Source organism: Humulus lupulus, chromosome 2 (genome assembly GCF_963169125.1).
Source record: "Humulus lupulus chromosome 2, drHumLupu1.1, whole genome shotgun sequence".
NCBI lineage: Eukaryota > Viridiplantae > Streptophyta > Magnoliopsida > Rosales > Cannabaceae > Humulus > Humulus lupulus.
In genome coordinates, this window is record NC_084794.1 from 100,426,720 (window position 1) to 100,450,437 (window position 23,718).

The 23,718-nt window shown below is 42.0% G+C and overlaps 1 protein-coding gene across 1 annotated transcript; it reads left to right on the forward strand.

Annotated features, from left to right (window-relative positions):
- Window positions 1-20,456: 20,456 nt before the first annotated feature.
- Window positions 20,457-23,516, forward strand: LOC133818288 (7-deoxyloganetin glucosyltransferase-like). Its single transcript, XM_062251067.1, has 2 exons — window positions 20,457-21,101; window positions 22,381-23,516. The coding sequence occupies exons 1-2, from the start codon at window positions 20,549-20,551 to the stop codon at window positions 23,319-23,321; spliced, it is 1,494 nt and encodes a 497-aa protein (XP_062107051.1). The 5' UTR covers window positions 20,457-20,548; the 3' UTR covers window positions 23,322-23,516.
- The last annotated feature ends 202 nt before the right edge of the window (window positions 23,517-23,718 follow it).

Consider the following 23,718-nt stretch of genomic DNA (forward strand, 5'->3'; position numbering starts at 1 on the left):
CCCACTTCCATTCTGATATGGGTAAAGATTGAAGCAACCCTGAAGGTCTCTAGTGCTCAGCTTTAACCTGTTGGCAAACCATACTCTTAGCTACAAAGTTAGTCACGTCTCTCTTCATACCTTCCCACCAATATTGTCTTTTCAAATCTCGGTACATCTTTGTGCTTCCAGGATGTACAACAAACTTAGACCTATGGGCCTCAATCATAATAGACTCTCTAAGATTAGGGATTTTTGCAACGACTAATCTTCCCTTATGGTATAAGAATCCTTCAGCATTTACTGTCCATCAATCTACCTGCTCACCGTTTCAGATTCGATTCCAAATAAGTCTCCATTTCTCATCTTGCCACTGACATTGCTTAACTTGTTGAAGTAGCACTGTGTAGCAACCGCATTTGCTTTCCCATGAGGATATTTCAAAGTGAAATCATAATTTGCCCTGTACTTAACCCTTCTTCTTTGCCTCAAATTCAAGTCTCTTTGAGTAAATAGATACTTTAAACTCTTATGATCAGATTATAATTCAAACTTTTTCCCCATATAAGTAACATCTCCATATTTTCAAGGCAAAAATCACTGCTGCAAGTTCCAAGTCATGTGTGGGGTAGTTCTTCTCATGTGTCTTCAATTGGCATGAAACATAGGCAACAACCTTGCCATTTAGCATGAGAACTCCACCTAAACCAGTACCAGAAGCATCAGTGAATACCACAAACGGTTCATCACTATTAGGCATAGCGAGAATAGTCGTCGTAGTCACTCTTGGCTTAAGTTCTCTGAAAGCTTCTTCGCAACTGTCATCCTACATGAACTTTAAATCCTTTCTTGTTAGCTTTGTCAAAGGCATAGAAATTCGAGAAAAATTCTCCACAAAGCGACGATAGTAACCTGCTAACCCAAGAAAACTTCAAATCTCAGTAACGTTCTTTGATTTTTCCCGCTGCAAGATAGAATCTATCTTCGCATGAATCCACAGTAATGTCCTCTTAATATTTTACATGCCCTAAGAATTTGACCTCAGTCATCCAGAAGTTACATTTTTCTTTCTTAGCATATAATTTATGGTCCCTCAAAGTTTGCAACACAATTGTTTAATGTTCTGGATGGTCCTCGGGTGTCTCGGAATACACCAAAATGTCATCAATAAAAACAACCACAAACTTATCCAAATAGGGTCTAAAGATTCTATTCATAAGGTCCATAAATGTTGCAAGTGCATTCGTCAATCCAAATGGCATTACCAAAAACTCAAAGTGTCCATAACGCGTTCTGAAATTAGTCTTAGGAATATCCTCTTCCTAAATCCTCAATTGATGATAGCCTGACCTTAAGTCAATCTTGGAAAAACACTTTGAACATATGAGCTGATCAAACAACTCATATATCCTTGGCAATGGATACTTGTTCTTAATTGTCATCTGAATTAATTTTCGATAATCGACACACAGTCGCAAGGATCCATCAGATTTCTTGGCAAACAAAACCGGAGCTCCCCATGGGGAAGTACTGTTCCTGATGTACCTTGTCCATTATCTCACCCAATTGCTTGTTCAATTCATCCAACTCTGCAGGTGCCATGCGATAAGGGGTAGTAGAAACTGGTTGAGTCCCGGGAATCAAATCAATGCAAAACTTGATCTCTCTATCAGGTGGTAGTCCTGGCAAATCCTCAGGAAACACATCTGGAAAGCCACTAACCACTGATATCCAAGGAAACTTGTCTAGAAGCCTAGACTCATCCTCAATTGCAAACAGACTCCCATAACACTATAAGTTTCTTTTCCCACCTAAACATGCCTTAAGGATAGGATCCTGCCTTACTGCATTCATGTTGGCTCGATATACAATGAAATCTCCACTTGGAGTTAAAAGAGTCACCCTTTTACGTGAGCAATCAACAATGGCTTGGTACTTAGACAACCAATCCATGCCAAGAATCACATCAAATTGTCCTATAGGTAACACCATCAGGTTTCCTAATAATTTATGCCATTCAAACACAATACAATCGATTTGCAGATGGTTGATACTTCACCATGCCCTCCCATAGGTACACTCAACTGCAATGCAGGACTAAAACTGTAACGTCCTGGTTACCCCAGAACAGTTACGGTGAACCGGAAAGTTGACTCATTGCCTAAGTTCTTTGGTTAAAAACATGTTCTAAGTGTTATTAACATGTTAAGGTGAAAACCAATAAAAAGGAAAGGATATGTTTTATTGATACATAAAATTGTTCATGGGCCCACAAGAACATTTACAAGTTATTTACAATTCAAAAAGGTCATTACTGTTCCAAAAGTTCAAACCCCACCGACCTAAGCCGCAAAAATAGGGTAAACCCCCTAGTTCCTCTGAGAACTCCTTGGCCGTGGTGGTCAAGCGGCCGCATATGTACACATCACCACCTAAGCTCTCCACTCAAAGCTGGGTGAGCTTTTCTTTTCCTTTACCTGCACCACATAGCCCCCATGAGCCAAAGCCCAGCAAGAAAACATAACATTATATGTAAACATTATCAAATGATTATCATTATAATCACACGGAGCTCATAGCTTTCAAGCAGATGAGTGAATATTACTTGAGGTCCTGGTAAACCATACTGAGTGACTGACAAGCAGGTCACTAATTCACATGGAAGAGTGGTTGATGGGTAAGCCACTAGCCTTCAACAAATGAGAGACTGATGGGTAAGTCTCTACTTTAACAGATGAGTGACTGATGGGTAAGCCACACAAGCGCTTATAATATTCATCGAACTTGAGGTCGGTCCGGCATTAATGCTCTTTGAGTCATCCAATGCAGAAAGTCGATTAGATCCAATCTTTATTGGCTTGCGTTAACACGCTAAGGCCGTCCTGACTAATGAGTCAGCACAATGTGACCAGTGCCCAATACCACTGTCGAACCTGACTAATGAGTCACAGCTTCACAGTTGATACTAGCACCTTTGCCAAATCTGACTAATGAGTCAGTACCATGCACAAGTGAGCAATATTTGTTAAGTATTCCACAATCAATTCATGTCCACATTTATACAGCCAACATGCCTCATAAATAGCCATGCATGTCACATTTAGGGTGCAGTTTTCTTACCTCTGGTTAGAGCGAGAAATAATAATAAGAACGACTCCTGAGAACGATCGACCTTTGATACCTTAGCAGTCACCTAATCACAACCAATTATAACCTCAATTAAAGAGAATCAACATGGATAGGGTTTTAACCTAAGCACCACTCTCGAGACCTCGAACCATGCCCACACGGTGAGTAGATTTGATCCCGGGCCTTAAGGATTGAAACCCTAAGTAAAAAACCCTTAAAAACACTCAAAACGGGACTTTGAAGGAACAGAGTAGCGCTACAGCGCTCAACCCCTAGCGCCCCAGCGCTATACTCAGAACCCCCAACACGGCCATCTGCCTCCTGAGTAGCGATGTAGCGCCCTAAGGTGGGCGCTATAGCGCTACCTCCAGCACTGAAATGCCTTGAAACACCCTTTTTCATCTCCTTCGATTCCCACCTAATTCCTAAGCTTCCAAAACCCATTTTTGATGCCAAATGAACCCAAAAACCATCCTAACATACCCCAAACATCCCAACCATAGGAACCCTAGCCAAAACTCCCAACAAAACGAAAGTCTCAACCTAGAAATCACAGCTGCAAAACAAAGATGAAACAGAGCAAACCAAGGAATTCTATGGTTAGAAACTTACCCAAAACTCAGCTTATGAATCCCTTCAATGGAGGAACACACTCCCAAACTTCCAAGGCTTGCTTCCCAAGCTTGAATCCTCAAGATTGATTCAAAAATTACAAAGAAAACTGAGAAGAAGATGATACGGGAAAGCTCTCAAACGTGCTCTGTTTTTCTACCTCAACCTCAGCCAAAAATGGCTTATATCTATCCTAGGGGTGAAATGACCACTTTCCCCTAGGTCAATTTAAAGCTTCTAAAGGCTCCCAAGGGCATATCTGGTATTTTCCACCTATCTCGTTAATCATAATTAACGCTCTCCAATTCCCCCTATTCTTGATAATCTCAAACACCAATAGCTCACATCCCGTTACCCTTTAATACCCGGTAACGCTCTAATCATTAAAACCATCCCGAGACTCAACCCGAGCCCTGATCTTAAACCTGTTGTGACTAGACTGCTAATCAACATTCCAAGATCATCTCATGCCGAATGGCTCGAACAAACCCACATTATGATGTGGTCTCAACATATATCACCAACATGCTTTCAAATATACAATTATGCCCCCAACGGGCTAAATTACCATCTCACCCCTGTAATTAACATATGGACTCACATGCATGCATTTAACATCATATTATAATATAATTTGCATATACATGCATAATATCATTTAATGGCTTAATTAAACAAGTATGGCCCTCCCGGCCTACTAATCTCTCCATTAAACCACATCGGAGAATTCGGGGCATTACAAAAAGTTTCCCAACTCAAACCCAACATGCTAGCAAACATTAATGATATACAAGAATGAGATGCACCAGTATCAAATAATACATGAGCCCAAGAGCGTGAGATAAGAACCACACCACCCATAACTCCCTGGCATGCTCCTCCTTGTACATCATCACCACCAAGAGCATAGGCTTGACTGGAGGCTTTTTCCTTTGCTTTCCCTTTTCCTTGACCAGGATGGCTTGTGCTTGCACTAGAGCCTCCTCCGGGATTGAACCCTCTCTAACTTCCAGCAGAAATAGGAGTTTGAAAACTCTGCGAGTACCCCTGGTTGAATCCTGAACTTTGGGGCTAGAACTGATGTTGATATTGGGATTGTTGCCCAGGTGTGGGTGTGAAACCATAGGATGAAGTCTCAGACTGGTTACTCTTAGGTTGTCCTGTGAAAGGAGTAGGCCTAGAATAACTCCCTATGGGTCCTCCAGGTGATGGTTGGAACCTCTATTGTCATGTGGGCAATTTTTTCTTCTTATGACCCTGTTGGCCACAACTAAAACACCCATACGGCCCAATTCGAGTCTTTCCTGAAAATTTGCTACTATTGCTACCCCCACTAAGTTGTTGTCCTTGGGATAACAATTGCCCTTGGTTCTTCTTGTTCATTTTCCTATCATTTCCTCTTTCTCGGGCTGGATTCTTTATTTCAATTCCTTCTTGATGAGCCTTAGTCCGTAAGGCTGCTGTCACACACTCACTCAAATTTTCAAAGGTCATAGGACAAGTGGACCCAACATTGAAGGGAGTAAGGGACGGAGGAACTGCTGAATTAAAAGAGGTTGATCGACCGTACCAGCATAAACATAAGAAGATAACTCTACAAACTTCATGTAGAATTCATTCACTCACATCCATCATTATCGAGTCATTCTGTGATCTCATCAACCTATCATTGATCTTAAGCAATCAAATGATCCAATCAAGTCCTCCTATGAGATGGGTTAAAATTTTGTTCTTCGAAAACCCATCTCAAAATTTCCTCAAGTCATCCCATCAATTCCACTCATCCTACTTAAGGCTTCCTACCAGTCCGGTGCACTCCCTTCCAACTTGGGCACATTAATATTAACATGATACTCCTTAGGTGTTCCCATAATGTTTAAACTCTTCTTTATATGCCTCGACCATCTTTCAGCAACCATGAAATCCTTTCCACCTTTAGACTTAGGCATTTGAATCCAATGGAAGATCTAGAAGTGATTGCTCTGTCGGGCAGTTGGATCCATCAGCTGGGCAGGAATGCCTCTTAAAGCCTCAAGAATGGTGTTCACAGGAATGCAACTGGCGAAGAAGGAACCTCAGCCTCAAGGACATCATCTGCAAGCCTTCTCCTTGTTGTCCTTCATTTCGGAGGCATTTTCTTAGGTCAGTAAATCAAAAGCTAGCCAATTAGTGAGGAATGGATGCTATCTATATACATACGCCTTTTATAGATCAAAATACTTTATTTTAAAATAAATTTAATCTATTTGGTGACACACTCTGAGGTATTTGAACCCGGCGCTCTGATACCATTTTTCTGTCATGACCCGAGCCCTAGGCCGTGGCAGAATTGTAATATCCATAACTTTGGTGGTCAAAGGTCAAACTTTGAACCTCGGTGGAAAATAATCTTTATAAATGATCCTTTAATTTATATTAAATATTACTATAATTATAAGTCAAAACAATGGAATAACTTCTATAATTATATATGAAAATATTACGGATAAAAGTAGGATCATTTATCTTAATACATAGAATAATAATATCCCCACAGTTATGTAGTCACCAAACAGTTAAATTTAATAAGTCATAAAATACCCAAAATAATACTTAGCATCCACCATTCCTCATTTCTAACTATGACATAGCTAATTTAGATATACAGACCGATAGGTTCCAAATTAAATACATACAAGGTTCAAAAGATAGGACTATGGCACTAAACACATTGGATGCAGCAATAATTCACATTTTCCACGTTCGCGTCACTAGGCTCCTGGAATGGGAGAGATAGGGGTGAGCTTATAAAGCCCAGTAGGAAAACAACTAATAACATAGGACCCAAAAGTTTAATACAACCCCTGCATGGTTAGCTTTAAAAACAAAACATACATCATCATGTATAAACCAAAATAGAGAAACCACAAATAATCATAAGAGCATAACTACAAGTGCACATCACACGGTCCACTAGATCCCTAGTTCCCGTTACCCACCATAGAAAATCTGACATCCTAAATCGGGTAGCCAGACCTGATAACCACCACAAGGGGAGGCTCAGAACACTTCCTGTATACAAATGCTAGGTCTTTACACCTATAGGTGAGTGGACACCTGATCTACCTATGATGACACAGAGACTAGGTCGTGAAACAACAACGTGCACCAATCATGATCACTATGGCTCTCATCGGTATAACCAAATGCAGGTAAACATGAAAAGAAAGAAACATATTCCCTTTATATTTTATAAAATTGGGCAGCATAACAACTACATTTGAATAAACCCAAAAATCATAACCTGCATAAATAAGTGAACATAAATATATATTTGGTACTCAGTGCCCTCAGAACAGATCAGAAAACATGCAGGTTAAGTTTTCAATTTTTCAAACATTTTATAAATATCAAAATTGGAATATGTTGAATGCAATTCAATACGAGTAAAATAAGTACAATAGTCTAGTTGAATTGAATCCCTACCTCTTTAGAATTTTCAATCCGAGCCCAAAGCGACGCTCCTAAGCTTAATGATGATCTTAGTCCGATTTTTTATATCACATTTTTCCTACGTGCACCAAATGAGCAAACGATTATCATCATTGCATTCCTTATTCAAAATCATGTCCAATGACGTATAATATGACCATATTTAAAATTTCAAGTTCTGGAACCTCACCCAAGCGGTGCACAATAGCGATTGGTGGCGGTACCGGAAACGTCGACGAATATATGCATGGCACATATCAAAACGTTCCTCTTGATGAGTACATCACGAAATTACAACTCCTTCGCCCAAATGACCTCTGGTGTCGCCGGAAAATGCTTCCAAAGGGGCGAAGATACCCAAAATCTCGCCGGAGAAAAATGGCGAGTTGACCGGAATGACTTAGTGGGCGACGATCCTCTCACGATGTTGATTCCAACGGTACCACCCACTCGTCGAACGGTGGTCGGAGTTCGCCGGAAACTCACCTCAAAGTTTCGATGGTGAAACTTCGGAGTGATCGCACATGCGCATCCTTGCTCCGATGGTCACCAAATTTCGAGGTTGTCGTCGTCGTCGGTCAGGGAAGCTGCAGCTCCGGCGCGTGTTAGAAATGGTGTTCCAGTGGTGGCTTGTTTGAAGCTTGCCGTGGCTGGTTTGGAGAGAAAACAAAGGAAAGAAAAGTAAAAGAAAAAGAGAGAAGAAGAAGAAAGAGAAAGGTTCGGGAGGGAGGGAGGGAGGGAGAAGAAAAGGAAAACAAAATCAAATATATAATTAAATTTTTTTTTTCCTCCCATATTTGACTTTTTCAATCTGAAAAAGTCTCAGGTTTCACAACTTATATATTAATTAATTTATTATTTTTAATCAAATTGTTTATATACTTTAAATTTTTAATATAATGAAATTTATTAAAAGTGCTTCTATATATATCTTAATTTTTTTTTCTCACTACACACATTTCTATTTAAACTCTTAATAAATTATAAAAAAAAACTCCGCACATATAAAAAATTAAGAAGAAATAATTGTGTTATCCAAAAAACTGGCATAGATGACGTGGCAAGTAATTCCTAGACACGTGGCTGACACTTGGAGGAACTCTGCTAGGATATCGACTAGAAAACACATTATAAGCAGTAGGCGGCCTAGTCTTACCTGCGACCAGTTTGGTCGATGGTTCCGCATGCAACACGATGTTTCCATAAAGATCTTTGTAAATCCCAAAATTAACTCCCACAATCTCCTGAGTATCTGATTATTTAGGAGAGAATATCTGTAACAAATTCATGTAATCCCCCTTGAGCCTGTAAATAGAGAAAGATAGCTCAAGGAAGGGACTTTTTGGCTTTCGAATTATTGGAGACTAGAGTAATTCTATCTGAGATATTGTATTGTTCTTCAGAGGTTAGTGAAACTCATTGAACCCTAGTTCTTTGATCACTCATTTGACTCTCACATCAATAACAATCTAAGTGGACGTAGGTTATTACCAGATCCTGGGGCCGAACCACTATAAAATATTGTGTTCTTATTATTTTCGTCATCACATTCTTCTCAACGCATTCATCCACGTCAAGCGTACTTTGACTCCGTGTCAGTTGACCAAAATTAGAGGGTCAACATTCTGGTGCTTTCATTGAGAGATTGATATATCACCGTATAGAAAACCAATGGTGAAAACTGCAAGGAAAACTGGACAGGCGGCCGCCGCTGCGCCATTAAACCTGCCTCCCCCTCCTCCTCCTGCAAGCGTGGCTGAGGATGAGCCACATTTGGATTTTGAGGAAGAAATGGATGACGCGACGCTGAAGAGTACTCTGGGGGCGTTGCACGAAGAACTGGCCAATCTGAGGGCCAGTCAGGAAAGTGCTGCCGAAATCATGGCGCGGCAGCAGCAAGAGATTGAACGGCAGCGCGCAGAGCTAAGTGAGAGGCAGGCGGAGATGGACTGTCGCCAGAGCGAAGCCATGGCAGCCCTTGAAGCAGCCTTGCAATTAGCCAGGAATCAGGCTGCACTTGCCTCGCAGCCTGATCAACCTGCGAATGGGCCACCCCACAGGGGTCCCAATCCTAGCCCGCCTATCCAACCCTCGAGCCCGCAAAGGCCCGAGCAGCCTCAGGTGCCTCATGACGATGTCCCACAGGACCCTGAGGCACAGCCTCCATCCCAAACTGGTCGCGGCAATCCCCCGCATCAGAGGCAGAATAGGACCGAGCATCAGCCTCGTAGTCCTAGACGCCATAGGAGCGACGAGCCGAACCTTCCGAACAGAGGTCAGAATCCTCGTGGCAACAGGAGGAACTCAGAGTTAGGCTCTGCGGTCCGGGGTCCCCCACAGCATGATAATGCACAGGGACACAACGACCAGCGCAGGCCACCCTCTAACGCTCGGGACGCTTCAACCCGAGATGGAAATCGAGGGAACAGTCGTTCCCACCATAGCCATTCAAGATTCAGAGATGTCCATGGGTATAATGAAGCCGACTCAGGCAAAGGAAATTCCGGTCGGAGGAATGACGAAAGAGGTGGAGGCAGGAGCCAGATACCTCAAGATGACCAACCCAATAAACGGGACGCTGGGGGGCAACCCAGGCAAAATAATGTCTTCAACCGGCTTGGAGCTAGCGAGCAGAGGAGAAGAGACGAGGACTTGAGAGATGTACTCAACAATCGCCACGAGTGGCATGGCGAGAACATCCCCCCAGCAACAGAAGCCACAGGGATTCCCGCCGTTGTGCAGGCCCAGATAGATGCCCTCAACCAGGCGGTGCAACAACTGGTCGGGGGAAGAACATCTCATATCGACCACAACAGGAGGAAAGGCACTCCTTTTGTCCAAAGGATAGCTATGGCGGAGACTCCTAGCAAGTTCAAAATGCCTACGCTTCCGAACTTTGATGGGTACGGTGACCCGGTATCTCACATCAATAAGTTTGAGATACAAATGGACATTCAGAAAGTGTCCGAAGATGCTCGGTGCAGGATCTTCCCTGCAACACTTTCTGATGCCGCACAGGAGTGGTTTTTTAAGTTCCCTCCTGCAAGCATAGTTTCCTGGGAGATGTTCGTAAGGGAGTTTTACGGACAATTCTACGCCGGCCGTGTGCATCCGACCAAGGCAAACCAGCTGGTTGAAATTCGCCAGCAGGATGGAGAATCACTGAAGGATTACATACAGTGCTTTATGCGAGCAGCAACTGGAGCTAAAATAGTGGGGGACGAAGGAAAAATGATGGCCATAACCGCAGGGTTTAGGCGTCGCTCCCCCCTCTGGAAGAGCCTCCGCAAAGATGGGGTTAGAACTACCCAGGAATTCTTGGATCGGGCTGATCGTTACATCAAGGTCGAAGATGCCATAGCCGACGATGGAAAGCCTTCAGGCAAGGATAAGAAGGCTGCCGAGCCCGCCAAAGCCGCCAATGGGTCTAAACCTAACGGCAACGGCAAAGGCAACGGGAACGGTAACGGCAATGGCAAGAATGGTGGAAAACGGCCGCACAATGAGCCTTCCACCTCCGACAATAAACGAGCCAAGGGTAACCATTATGAACCTCGGTTCACTAACTACACTGCCCTTGTTGAGTCTCGGGGAGAGGTTTATCAGGCCACGAGTTCCAGTGTGCCTTATAAGAAGCCTACCCCCATTCGAAAGGATATTTCGAAAAGAGACATTACTAAGTTCTGTTGTTATCATAACGACTACCAACATGACACCAACGAATGCAACCAGTTGAAAGATGAAATCGAGTACCTTATTAGACAAGGACACTTGAGAAGATACGTACGGGCCTCGGGAAATTCCCAACGAGAAGCTCCAGGTGGCAACGAGCAACCGCCAACACGCCAACGCTCGCCACCTTTACAGCCTGCCCCCGTGACTGGCACACTGTTAACCATTTGTGGAGGCTCGCACCTCGCGAGAAATAGCGGAAAGGCCAGGGAACGATATGCTCGGACTCTGAGCCACGACCAGGACATTGAGATGATGACTGTGGAGGACCGTGCACCAAAAAAGGCTCGATCAGAAGAGGGTGGGATAACCTTCTCTGATAGCGATGCCCAGCATGTCCGTTTCCAACATTCTGATCCGCTGGTCGTGGATATCCAAATGGCCAACATGATGGTGAAAAGGGTGCTGGTCGATACAGGAAGTTCAATGAATATCCTGTATAAGTCTTCGCTGGAACGCATGAAATTGTCCATTAAGGACCTGGAGCCTTGCAACCAAACAATATACGGCTTCTCTGGTGAGGGACTCACCCCCGCCGGATCGATCAGACTACCAGTGACGACAGGTACAACACCTGCTACCAGGACATTACTCGCTACTTTTGTAGTAGTCGATTGTCCTTCGGCATACAATGCCGTCATTGGGAGGCCTATACTAGTTGATCTACGGGTCGTCATCTCTATGTGGCAATTAGCCATGAAGTTCCTGACAGACGCAGGGGTAGGACGCGTGTTGGGGAACCAGAGGGAAGCCAGAGAGTGCTACAACGCCTCAATCACGAAGGCGAAAAAGGGAACCCCAAAGAGCACTACCTCAGATAGGTTGCAGATGGCAATTGATACATAAGCCCAATCCGGTGATGAGGTCACCAAATAGGGTGTTGCCCAAAGTGAGGATAAAGATCTAGATCCTCGCTTTGGGGATTTTGAAGAGAACGTTGGACCCGTCGAGGACCTGGAAGAGGTCCAACTCGACGAAAAAGACCCGACCAGAGTCATGAAGGTCGGGAAAAACCTAGAGCCAACCACGAAGTATGCACTGGTGGAATTTTTGCGAAAGAACCAGGAGGTTTTTGCCTGGTCACACAAAGACATAGCTGGGATAGACCCTGCAGTTATCAGCCATGTCCTAAACATAGACAAGACTTTTCCACCCGTGCAACAAAAAAGAAGGCTGCTCGATAAGGATCAGTCAAGAGCCTTAAAAGAAGAAGTCGAAAGATTAAAGGAGAATGGGTTCATCAGGGTGGCATTTTATCCATCGTGGGTCTCCAATCCAGTGCTGGTTCCCAAGCCTAACGGAAAATGGCGAACCTGCGTGGATTTTACAGACCTCAATAAAGCCTGCCCAAAAGACTGCTTCCCACTCCCAAGAATCGACCAGTTGGTCGATGCTACTGCAGGACACGAGATCCTCTCGCTCATGGATGCATACTCGGGCTACAACCAGATTAGCATGCATCCCCCTGACGAGGATCACACCAGCTTTCGAACTGATATGGGCTTATCCTGTTATAAAGTAATGCCCTTCAGACTGAAAAATGCATGTGCGACTTACCAACGGATAGTCAACCACATGTTTAAAGAGCTGATCAGAGTAAACATGGAGGTAAACGTGGATGACATGCTGGTAAAGTCTAAAAAGGCAGAAGGACATGTGAAGGATTTACAAGAATGTTTTGATGTATTGAATGAATACCAGATGAAGTTAAATCCCCTCAAATGTTCCTTCGGAGTTGGATCAGGAAAGTTTTTGGGGTTCATTATAAACTCAAGAGGAATCGAGGCCAACCCTGACAAAATAAAAGCCCTGATCGACATGAAATCGCCAGAGAGAATCAAAGATGTACAAAGTCTAACCGGAAGAATCGCAGCCCTGAGTAGATTTATTTTGAAGTCAACGGACAAATGTGTCCCTTTTTTCAATCTACTTAGGGGCAATAAGAAGTTTGAATGGACAGGAGACTGCGAACAAGCTTTTCAGACCTTGAAGGCGCATATGGCACATCCTCCCATTTTATCAAAGCCAATCGAAGGAGAAACTTTGTTCATTTACCTGGCGATCACTGAAGTTGCTGCTAGTGCGGTACTAGTACGAGAGGAAGAAGGCGTACAGAAAGCGGTCTACTATGTTAGCAAGAGGCTGATCAGGGTCGAACTGAGATATCCACCCATCGAAAGGTTAGCATATTGCTTAATCCTGGCCTCAAGGAAATTACGCCCTTACTTCCAATCCCATCCCATCACAGTTTTAACCGACCAGCCCCTTCGGCAAGTCCTCCAAAAACCAGAGGCGGCTGGGCGCTTATTAAAATGGGCAGTCGAACTAGGGCAGTTCGATATCACATATTCACCGCGAGCAGCAATAAAAGGACAAGTCTTGGCTGATCTTATTGTAGAGTTCACCGAACTCCCAGACAGCGAGCAGTGCGAACAGCCTAGTGTGCCTGAGCCTCAAGAGAAAGCTCCTTCCTGGTAGTTATTCACGGATGGGTCGTCCAACGAATCCCACGCAGGAGTGGGAGTGATATTGATAACGCCGGAAGGGCATCGATTTCACTACGCCATCAGGTTCGACTTCACCGCGTCAAATAATGAAGCCGAATACGAAGCCCTCCTCACTGGACTGAGAATGGCCAAAGACATGGGCATAAAGACGCTTGATATTTACAGTGACTCATAGCTGGTGGTAAATCAAGTTCTAGGGGAATATCAAGCATGGGGCTTAAAAATGGTGGCCTACTTGAATAAAACTAAAGACCTGCTAGCCCAGCTCATGAAATATACCCTCCAGCAATTACCGCGGGATCAAAATTCAAACGCAGACACCTTAGCCAAACTCGCGAGCGCGAAAGATGCTGACACTTTGAACATTGTGCCAGTAGAAAGATTGAGTGAGCCAAGCATACAAGTGGTTGAAGCCAGTATGGAGATTCGAATGGAGGATACATGGATGGCACCTTACTTGGAGTATCTAACAAACGGTGTGCTACCAACAGATAGAAACAAAGCTAGAACTCTACAAAGGCAGGCCGCTAGGTACATACTGGTCGATGGTGTTATGTACCGGAGAGGGTATTCAATGCCACTACTCAGATGCGTTACGCCAGAAAAAGCTAAGGAACTAATGAAAGAGGTGCATGAAGGCTTCTGCGGGGATCACGCTGGGGGGCAGAGTTTGGCAAAGAAGATTCTAAGGCAAGGATACTTCTAGCCGACTATGAATGAAGATTCGATGGAGTTTGTACGAAGATGCGATAAATGTCAAAGGTTCTCCAAAATTCCACGGGCAGCTCCAAACGAGTTGAAACAGATGCAGAATCCGTGGCCTTTTGCGGTATGGGGGATAGATTTGATTGGATCCCTGCCCACGGGAAAAGGTGGAGTGAAGTACGCAGTTGTTGCAGTTGATTACTTCACCAAATGGGCCGAAGCTGAACCACTCGCTACCATAACGACCAAGAAAGTTCTTGACTTTGTCATCAAGAACATTGTTTGCCAATATGGTTTTCCCCGAAAGATCGTTTCAGACAACGGAACCCAATTTGACAGTGACTTATTCACCGACTTCTGCGAAAGGCATGAAGTCATTAAAAACTTTTCGTCAGTTGCACATCTCCAAGCAAACGGGCAGGTCGAGGCCGTGAATAAAACTCTTAAGGACACCCTGAAGAAGAGGCTTGAAGACGCTAAAGGAGCATGGCCAGAGCAACTGCCTGAAGTCCTCTGGTCGTATAGAACGTCTCACCGAACAGCGACAGGTCATACCCCATTTTCCTTAGCCTACGGATATGAGGCTATGTTACCTGTCGAGTTAGATCCCCCCTCACATCGACGCATAACGTACAACCAGGACCAGAATAGGCAACTGATGATGGAGTCCCTAGACTCAATTGACGAGATACGGGAGAAAGCCCAACTCCGAGTTGCTGCATACCAGCAAAAGGTCGCCCGGTACTTTAACTCAAAAGTAAAAGAAAGAAAATTCAACGTCGGTGACTTGGTGCTACGACGAGTTTTCTTAAATACCCGTGACCCCACTGCTGGAGTACTCGGACCTAATTGGGAAAGACCTTACCAGATTGAAGAAGTCCTTCATCCAGGCACCTACAAACTTTCACGCCTAAACGGAGATCTCGTTCCACGTTATTGGAATGGAGAACACCTGCGCAAGTATTATCAGTGAATAGTCCTTTTTAAAGGACTGGCTTGTATTAAATTTTGCTTTTTACAAGTTTTTCAAAAAGGGTTAGCCACGTTGTATGGCTAATCGCTTATATATGAAAGATCCTTTTTTTTAGGATCACTCGTAAAGACATGTTTAGTCCATTTTTAATACGAGATTATAAGGGACTGTGCGCAGCCAGTCGTTCTTGCCAACCTTTGTAAATTTATTTTTACAAGTATTTGTTCATTACGTGTATTGTTTTGCTGTATTACAAGTATTACGTTTCCTACCGAGCAGAAATGTTCGAACAGGTCGTGGTCAAGGCAAGTGACCCAGGACCTAAAGCTCCTCGATCACCTGGGGGGCATATAAGGCACATCGATAGCAAAGCGTACCATGAGGTATGTAAACACATGAACAAAATAAGTGAAAGCATGCTAGGGTACTTAGAGTATTTTTCAAAATTCATATTTTGTTAAATCAAACCAAAGTACTATGCTATGTTCGGTCATACAGACAGATGTTATAGTAAATGAAAATATTATAACATTATAATGCAATCTTTTACACTGCAAGCATCACTGCTTGGATGTAATTGTTCGAATAAAAGGAAAGTTTGCTGCCCATGTAGCAAATCCAAAAAAAGATAGCCTTTACATCATGACCCGTGGGTCGTGTAATTGAAGAAAAATAAAAAGGAAATAAGTTTAAGGAGCAGTAGGAGCAGGAGGGTCTTGCTCAGCAGTCTGATTGGCCTCATCCTCAACAACTCCTTCTTCCTCTGCGCCAGCGGCCGGCTGGATGCTTGGGGAAGCAGGGATCCTTGCTCTTTCCTCTTCTTCGGCCAATCGAGCAGTGCAGCGGGCCAGTTCAGCATTCCTGATATCCTCTGAAAGGTAGTCGAAGTTGGCACCCTGGTTGTGTTTCCAGAAGTTATAGAAACACCGAAGCGTCGCATTCTTATACCTTTCCAGATTCTTGGCATTGTAAAGCTTCAGCTGCTCTATTTGGCTCTCAAGATCAACCATGGCCTTGTCCTTGGCAAGAATCTCCTCTTTGAGTCTCTTGCATTCGCGATATTGGACTCGGCTGGCCTCCTGGTACTCCTCCCTCTGCTTCCTCAAAGCTGCCTTCGAAGCTTCGACCTCCGCCAGCTTTGCCACCGTAGCATCCTTCTGCTGGGTGACCGCCTCCAACTCCCCAGCATACCTGGCTTCTGCAGCCTGAAGCTCCTCCGCATCTTTCGCCTGGTACCTCTCGATGGCCTTTGCCCGAACTTGGTCGATGGTAGCCTGGGCACGGGTACGAGCAGCAGTTGCGGTTAGCAAGGCCTGTGGACAAAGGATAAAGTTAGAATATGTTGCAAAGAATAAAAGACTAAGGCCAAAGAGATAAGAAGCACTTACGCTGGCCATTTTGTTGAGGGCCCTGTTCAGAATTTGGTCGACCCCCATTTTCTCTACCTCAGCCATCGCATCCTTACAGCGATCGTACTTCACGATATGTGTAAGGCGGTCCTTGGCTGCTCGCAAGGCGCGGTTCGAAAGTTTGGCCCCAAGAGCTTCGTCCAGCTGGGTTTGTTCTTTGGCGGCTGCAGGTGGAGGGTTCGTCGTAGCAGGCGGGGTTTCCTTCTCGACAGGAACCGAAGGCTGGGCAGAAGTTTTCCCAGTTGGCGCATCCTTGGGAGGATCTTCTGTTCGACTCTTCTTGGCAGGAGGTCCTTGGCTTGATTCACCGTTGTGCCTCCTGGACGTCTTTCGTCGAACCAGAGGAACTTATACTTCCTCCTCGGTCTGATATAAGTCGAAGACGTTGGGAGTGGCCATATCTACACACAAGTAAACATATGCAAATAATAAGATAAAGGCAGATAAAGACTCTTTATAAAACAGAAAATAGGTCACAAAGTTTAATACCCGAGCTACAACTACTGGTCGCTATACTATTGACTCTATTAGTCACACACTCACTATCTGGCACGAATAAGTCTGGCCCTAGATTTGGAGTATACGTAAAGTTTCCTTCCCTGTCAAACAAGTGACAGGGAATTGGCAAGCTATTTAAAAGCGAAATAAATGTACCGTTTTCATCGGAGGATTCCCCCAAGTTCACAACAGATTCTGTTGCCTTTTGTTTCCCCTTGCCTTGGGGTGCAGAAGGCCTTTCTGCGGAAGGATTGCCCGTGGGTTCCCTGATGGTAACCCCCGTCGGCCTCCTTCGCGGAGGGGACGCAGGGGGTTGCTGCTCGGGAACCCCCTCGGCAGTGGCATCTGCAACCACGGGTCCTCTTGTTTCATGGCGAGGAGACAAGAGGCCAGATAGCCTCAAATTTTCATCAGTAACCAGGGACTTGACTCTTTTTTCTGTGTATGTCATCCTGGCCAGTGCGGTGGACCTCAACACCATTTCTGGTGTTGGGGTCGGACGTAACCATGGGCCTGAAATACAAAGTGTACTTTAAGAAAAATGAAGGAAAATTCGCTGATGAAAAGTATCGACGAGTAAAAACAGCACTTACCTCCTCAGACGAAGGCCAGGTTGTTGCTGGTCATGTCCGGAGTAAGGAAGTACTCCTTGCTGTACTGCCCCACATTGGATATGTGCGTGGTGTCACTCAGGAACGTCCGGTTTGTCTCCTGGTGACAAAGGTGGAAGAAGCCCGTCCCATACTGTTGAGGGTTGGACTTGAGGTCGAAGAGATAGTTGACCTCATGAGGGGTAGGTTCTGGCCATTTTTTAAGTTTGTACAGGATATAGAGTGCGGCCAGCATTCTATATCCATTCGGAGTAATTTGGAAGGGGGCGACACCAAAATAGTCGGCCACCCCCTGATAAAAAGGATGTAGAGGGAGGGTAGCCCCCGCCTCTATATGATACCTAGACCAAGCACTATAGACACCTCCGGGAAGGTTATCCCTTTGGTCTGCAGTAGGAATCTTGAGATTGATCCCTATGAGAGGATACTTCCTAAGGTAGTTGGCAAGCATCCGAGGAGTGACTTGGCTGGTCGGGGAGAGATACCACTCAACATTAGGAAGATTTTGATGACGAGGGCGGGCTCTGATTTGGATATTAGGGTCAGGAGCAGGATTTTCTCGACCACTGGTCGAAGGAACCCTAGCCTGTGAATCAGGCTGGACAGGAGAGTTTGGGCTATCTTCGAAGTCAGGTCTTTTCTTGCCTAAGGATTTAGAACGGGCCATTTGAGGAGGAGATGGGCGAGGTCTAGGAGAAGATCGTGAGAAAGGGATCTCGTGAATTCTGTCGGTCGGTTGTTCTTCGCCTTCGAGCAGCTGGGCAAGAAGATCGTCGTCGATGGGCCGTTCACCTCCCCACAAATCTGGCATTAAAGTCTGTAAACAGAAGAATGAGGAGGTAAGGATAGAGAATTTTTAAGGCTTTTTAGAATAACGCTGTTCGAGTATAAAAGTTAAGCTTTTATACAGCAGCATTCTAACAAAAGCTAAAAAATTTCACGCGAACAGTTTGAGAAACGGATCAAAGGGTGGAAGCAAAAAGTTTTTCGTAAAAGCTTTTTCAACTCCCCTTAGGGCAGGAAAAACCTATTTTTTGACTGGCCTAAAAATCGAATTTTTACTTCGGTTTTACGTCCTAAAAAGTATGATCCCAACTATCGAACTAACTCATAACTTTTTTCACACACAAGACATTCTACTGACAAGCATCTCAACCCAGAAGTAGATAAACTCAACAGTAAACATACAGAAACATGCATTACAAGAATATGAAGCATAAAGGGTCAAAGACTTACTAGAGAGAAGGTCGTGGAGATTGGTAAGAATTTTCGGAGATCAGGGAACTCTCGGGCTGAGTCTTGAGAACGCAAAAGGACGGTCTCTGGAAGAAAATGGAAGCTCTGGTTTTAGGGTTTCTTGAAAGAGTAATGGCATGTGTAAAAAGAAAAAGGGAACTTCGGAGATGTTATATATAAGTTTGTCTGTGGCATTAAAAGGGATCAATCATCAGTTTTCCCTTTTTTCGAAGTATGGGGAAGCGGGATAGCCGTCGAATTATTACTGGGGAAGCGAAAAGACATGATTAGACAAGAGTAGGTTGCTTTTTTCTAAGAACACACGAAGGGTTCTAACACGTATGGCGGGGTCACCGAAGGGTCGTTGCCTCAAAAGTTTATTTATTGCTCGTAATAAATAAACTTGGGGGGCAAATGTTATCCAAAAAACTGGCATAGATGACGTGACAAGTAATTCCTAGACACGTGGCTGACACTTGGAGGAACTCTGCTAGGATATCGACCAGAAGACACATTATAAGCAGTAGGCGGCCTAGTCTTACCTGCGACCAGTCTGGTCGATGGTTCCGCATGCAACATGATGTTTCCATAAAGATCTTTGTAAATTCCGAAATTAACTCCCACAATCTCCTGAGTATCTGATTATTTAGGAGAGAATATCTGTAACAAATTCATGTAATCCCCCTTGAGCCTATAAATAGAGAAAGATAGCTCAAGGAATGGACTTTTTGGCTTTCGAATTATTGGAGACTAGAGTAATGCTATCTGAGATAATGTATTGTTCTTCAGAGGTTAGTGAAACTCATTGAACCCTAGTTCTTTGATCACTCATTTGACTCTCACATCAATAACAATCTAAGTGGACGTAGGTTATTACCAGATCCTGGGGCCGAACCACTATAAAATATTGTGTTCTTATTATTTTCGTCATCACGTTCTTCTCAACGCATTCATCCACGTCAAGCATATTTTGACTTTGTGTCAGTTGACCAAAATTAGAGGGTCAACAAATTGTAATGAGAAAAAAAAACTAATGTTATAGATAAATGCACCCTTACCCTTAGTAAATTTTATGTTTCTCAAATTTAAAATAGGTAATATTTTTATTAAAAAGATAGATTAATTAATATACATATGTGGTATATTAAATATTTTAGAAGTATAATATAAGTTATAAAAATATTTAGGTCAATTTAGGAAAATAATATATTTAGTATTAATTAATTATTCGAAAATGTTAAAAAAAAAACTTTATTTAAAAAAATATAATATTTGATACCAATATCAGCCAAAATATAAAAGTTTAAGATCTAATTACTATAAAACTTGAGGACTTGATGATACAATCGACAAAGCTTGTGATCCATCCCTATTTACCCTATTTACCTCAACAAAGTGGTACTCAAAACGAATTGATATTTGTGCCCAACGCAAATGCCAACAAAAAATATATAATATATAATATTAAATATATTAAATTAAATGGCTCTCTGCATCATCTGTACGAATCCAGACTCCTCTTGATCCACTGTGTAAAATATATATTTATTTTTATGTATAATTTATAGAATGACCATCCATCAAATATGTAGGTGGGCAACCAATATCACCATGTTAAATATGGCTAAAAAAATAACTTATACATAGCCAATTCTAATTTGAGTAGAAGAGAGTGACAGTGAAATAATGGGTTCTAAGGAATCAGAAGAGAAAGATTACAATAACAGTAAACCTCATGCTGTATGCATTCCCTATCCAAGTCAAGGCCACATCAAGGCAATGCTGAAATTTGCAAAGCTACTTCACCACAAGGGCTTCTACATAACCTTTGTCAACACCGAGTTCAACCACAATCGCTTCCTCAAGAACCACCACTCCTTCTCCTCCTCTTCCTCGCCCAGATTTCGCTTCGAGACGATTCCCGATGGTCTGCCGCCGGCGGATCAAGCACCAGATTCGACCCAGGACGTCCCTTCTCTTTGCGATGCCACTAGAAAGAACTTTTTGGGTCCATTCCTTGAGCTCCTCAACAAACTTGAAAAGCAAAGTAAAAGTAGTGGCAAGGATGTTCCTCCTCCTGTGAGTTGCATTATTAGTGATGGAGTCATGACATTTGCTATTAACGCTGCTCAACAGCTTAGAGTTCCTGTGGTTCAGTTCTTCACTCTTGCTGCATGCACCGTTATGGGCATCGCCCAGTACCGCACTTTACTCGACAAAGGAATTGTACCCCTAAAAGGTGAGACTTATTTGGTTATTTATAAACTTATTTATTATTAGTATTGCTCTAATATAAAGTTATATGATAAATATATATATAAAAATTATAATTATAAATAGCAATCAATCGTAATTAATTTAAACTGTAATTATAATAAACAATAGTAATAACAAAATAAAAATGACAAACAAATCTTCATCAAACTAAATATGTCCGAACACTAAGAATATAAAAATTAAGAATATAAAACTTTTAACTAAACACATAATATAAATATAATTAATATATTTATAATACCTTAAAATCAAGTATTTTGATGTAGAAACTACTAAGCAAAGAGGCTTTCTTATATAGGTCAAGGAGGACAAAACCATCTCATTACCAAAGTGCTACTAATTTTTACTATGTTTTCAATTCAAAAAAATTCTAACCATAGTAATTGCTTTAATTTTAATAATAACACATAGATGCAATCTTCACCGTTGCAACAATATAGATGTTTATGATATAACTTATAAACATGAAAGAGATATTGCCACCATAAATACTTAAGATCATGCATATGTTGTACTTAAATACCTAATTTATTTTTTATGTTGTATTTAAATACCTAATTTATTTTTTGTTGCAACCGTTTATTTTTTTATGTTAATAGGAAAATACCAATATTTTTAATTAGAGATATTGGCGGAAAAAATACATAAAGTAATTGTTGCACTTAAATACTTAACTTTTAATTTTTGTAGTATAAATAATAAAAATTTGTGCATAAATAATAAATATTATTTTTATTATTTATACTACAAAAATTAAAAGTTGAGTATTTAAGTGCAATATTTACATAAACTTGAGTATTTATACCGTCAATATCCATATTTAAAAAACTTGGTATTTGTCACTTAACGGGAAAAAGTAACAGTTGTAACAAAAAATAAACATTAAATATTTATACCGTAAACAAGTTTAATAGTTAAGTATAACACATGCATGAACTTATGTATTTATATGTATTTATGACGCTAATATTCCAACTTGAAGTATAGGGTCCTTTTTTTTCAATATTGTTTATATCTTTTAATCCAATGACTTTTATCTTTTTTTTTTAACTTCTTATTAATACTGTTTTTCTCATTAGTACTACATCCAAAATATCTTAAATCTTTTCAAAAAGGTGAAAATGTGATGTTTAGATAACTTCAAATTATTGTCGTGATAAACGTGCATTTATTTTTCTAGGTAGAATATTTAATCAAATCATTAATTTTAATATATATTTATATATTTTTATTGGTGACAGATGAGAATAGTTTAACAAATGGTTTCTTAGATACAAGTATGGAGTGGATTCCTGGAATGAAAGGTCTCCGATTTCGAGATCTCCCCACATTTTGTAGGATCACAGATTCTAATGATATAATGTTTATTTGGACCATGGAAGCAATCGAAAGAGCTTCAAAATCATCGGCTGTTGTTATCCACACATTTGAAGCATTGGAACGACGTGTTTTGGGTGCTCTTTCCTCCTCTTTGTCACTTCCAAATATATATCCAATTGGACCTCTCCAACTTCTACTTGATCAGTTACCAGAAGACCCTCTAAACTATGTTCCCTACAGTCTTTGGAAGGAAGAACCTGAATGCATAAAATGGCTTAGTACTCAAAATCCTAATTCGGTGATTTATGCTAATTTTGGAAGCATTGCTGTCTTGACAAAGCAACAAGTGGTTGAAATTGGTTGGGGTCTTGCAAATAGCAATCACCCTTTTTTGTGGGTGATTAGGCCTGACTTGGTTATAGGTGAATCAGCTAATCTCCCACCTGAGTTTTTGGACCAGACCAAGGGAAGAAGCCTCATTATAAATTGGTCCCCACAAGAGGATGTGTTAAACCACCCCTCACTAGGGGGATTTTTAACTCATTGTGGTTGGAATTCAATTGTGGAGAGCTTGACTAGTGGGGTTCCTATGATTTGTTATCCTTACTTTGCTGACCAACAAACCAATTGTTGGTTTGCTTGTAATGATTGGGGAGTTGGAATGGAAATTGAGAATGAGGTAAAGAGAGATCAGGTGACAAAGCTAGTTAAGGAGTTACTCGAGGGAGAAAAGGGTAAGAAAATGAAGAGGAAGGCAATGGAGTGGAAGAAATTGGCCTACGAGGCCACTGTTCCACATGGGAGTTCGTCTACAAAGTTGGAGGATTTGGTCAATCAAGTGCTCTTGCAAAAAATTGATTGATGATATATATTATAGGATAAAGATATTGTTCCTTGGTGTTTGGTTTTTTTTTTCAAAATAAAAAGCTGATTTATGTAATATTATTTTATGTTTGTTGGTGTTGTAATTTATTTACATGAACTTATTGCGAGTGTGAGAACCTAAGTTATCTTTTTTGGAACAATACAATTTATTAAAGAATTATTTGTTATTATATTTTAAAGGGTGCAATTTTCTTTAATGGGTTGTATCGAGTTGGGATTGTTCTTGTAAATAAAAAAGGAGATCGTAATAAATTAAAAAAAAGGTGCAATTGAAAAATCTGAAGATAAGGGTACACGAAATTTTTTTTCTTTCACTTTACCCATTATTTGAAGGTTTATTTTTTTCCTCTCTAATTAATTTGAAAAATTAAAAA

Bases quoted from the DNA above. Each gene is read 5' to 3' on its own strand.
- LOC133818288 (XM_062251067.1), top strand. From the start codon at position 20,549: ATGGGTTCTAAGGAATCAGAAGAGAAAGATTACAATAACAGTAAACCT. The intron at 21,102-22,380 runs GTGAGACTTATT...TATTGGTGACAG, and splicing joins AGGAATTGTACCCCTAAAAG to ATGAGAATAGTTTAACAAAT.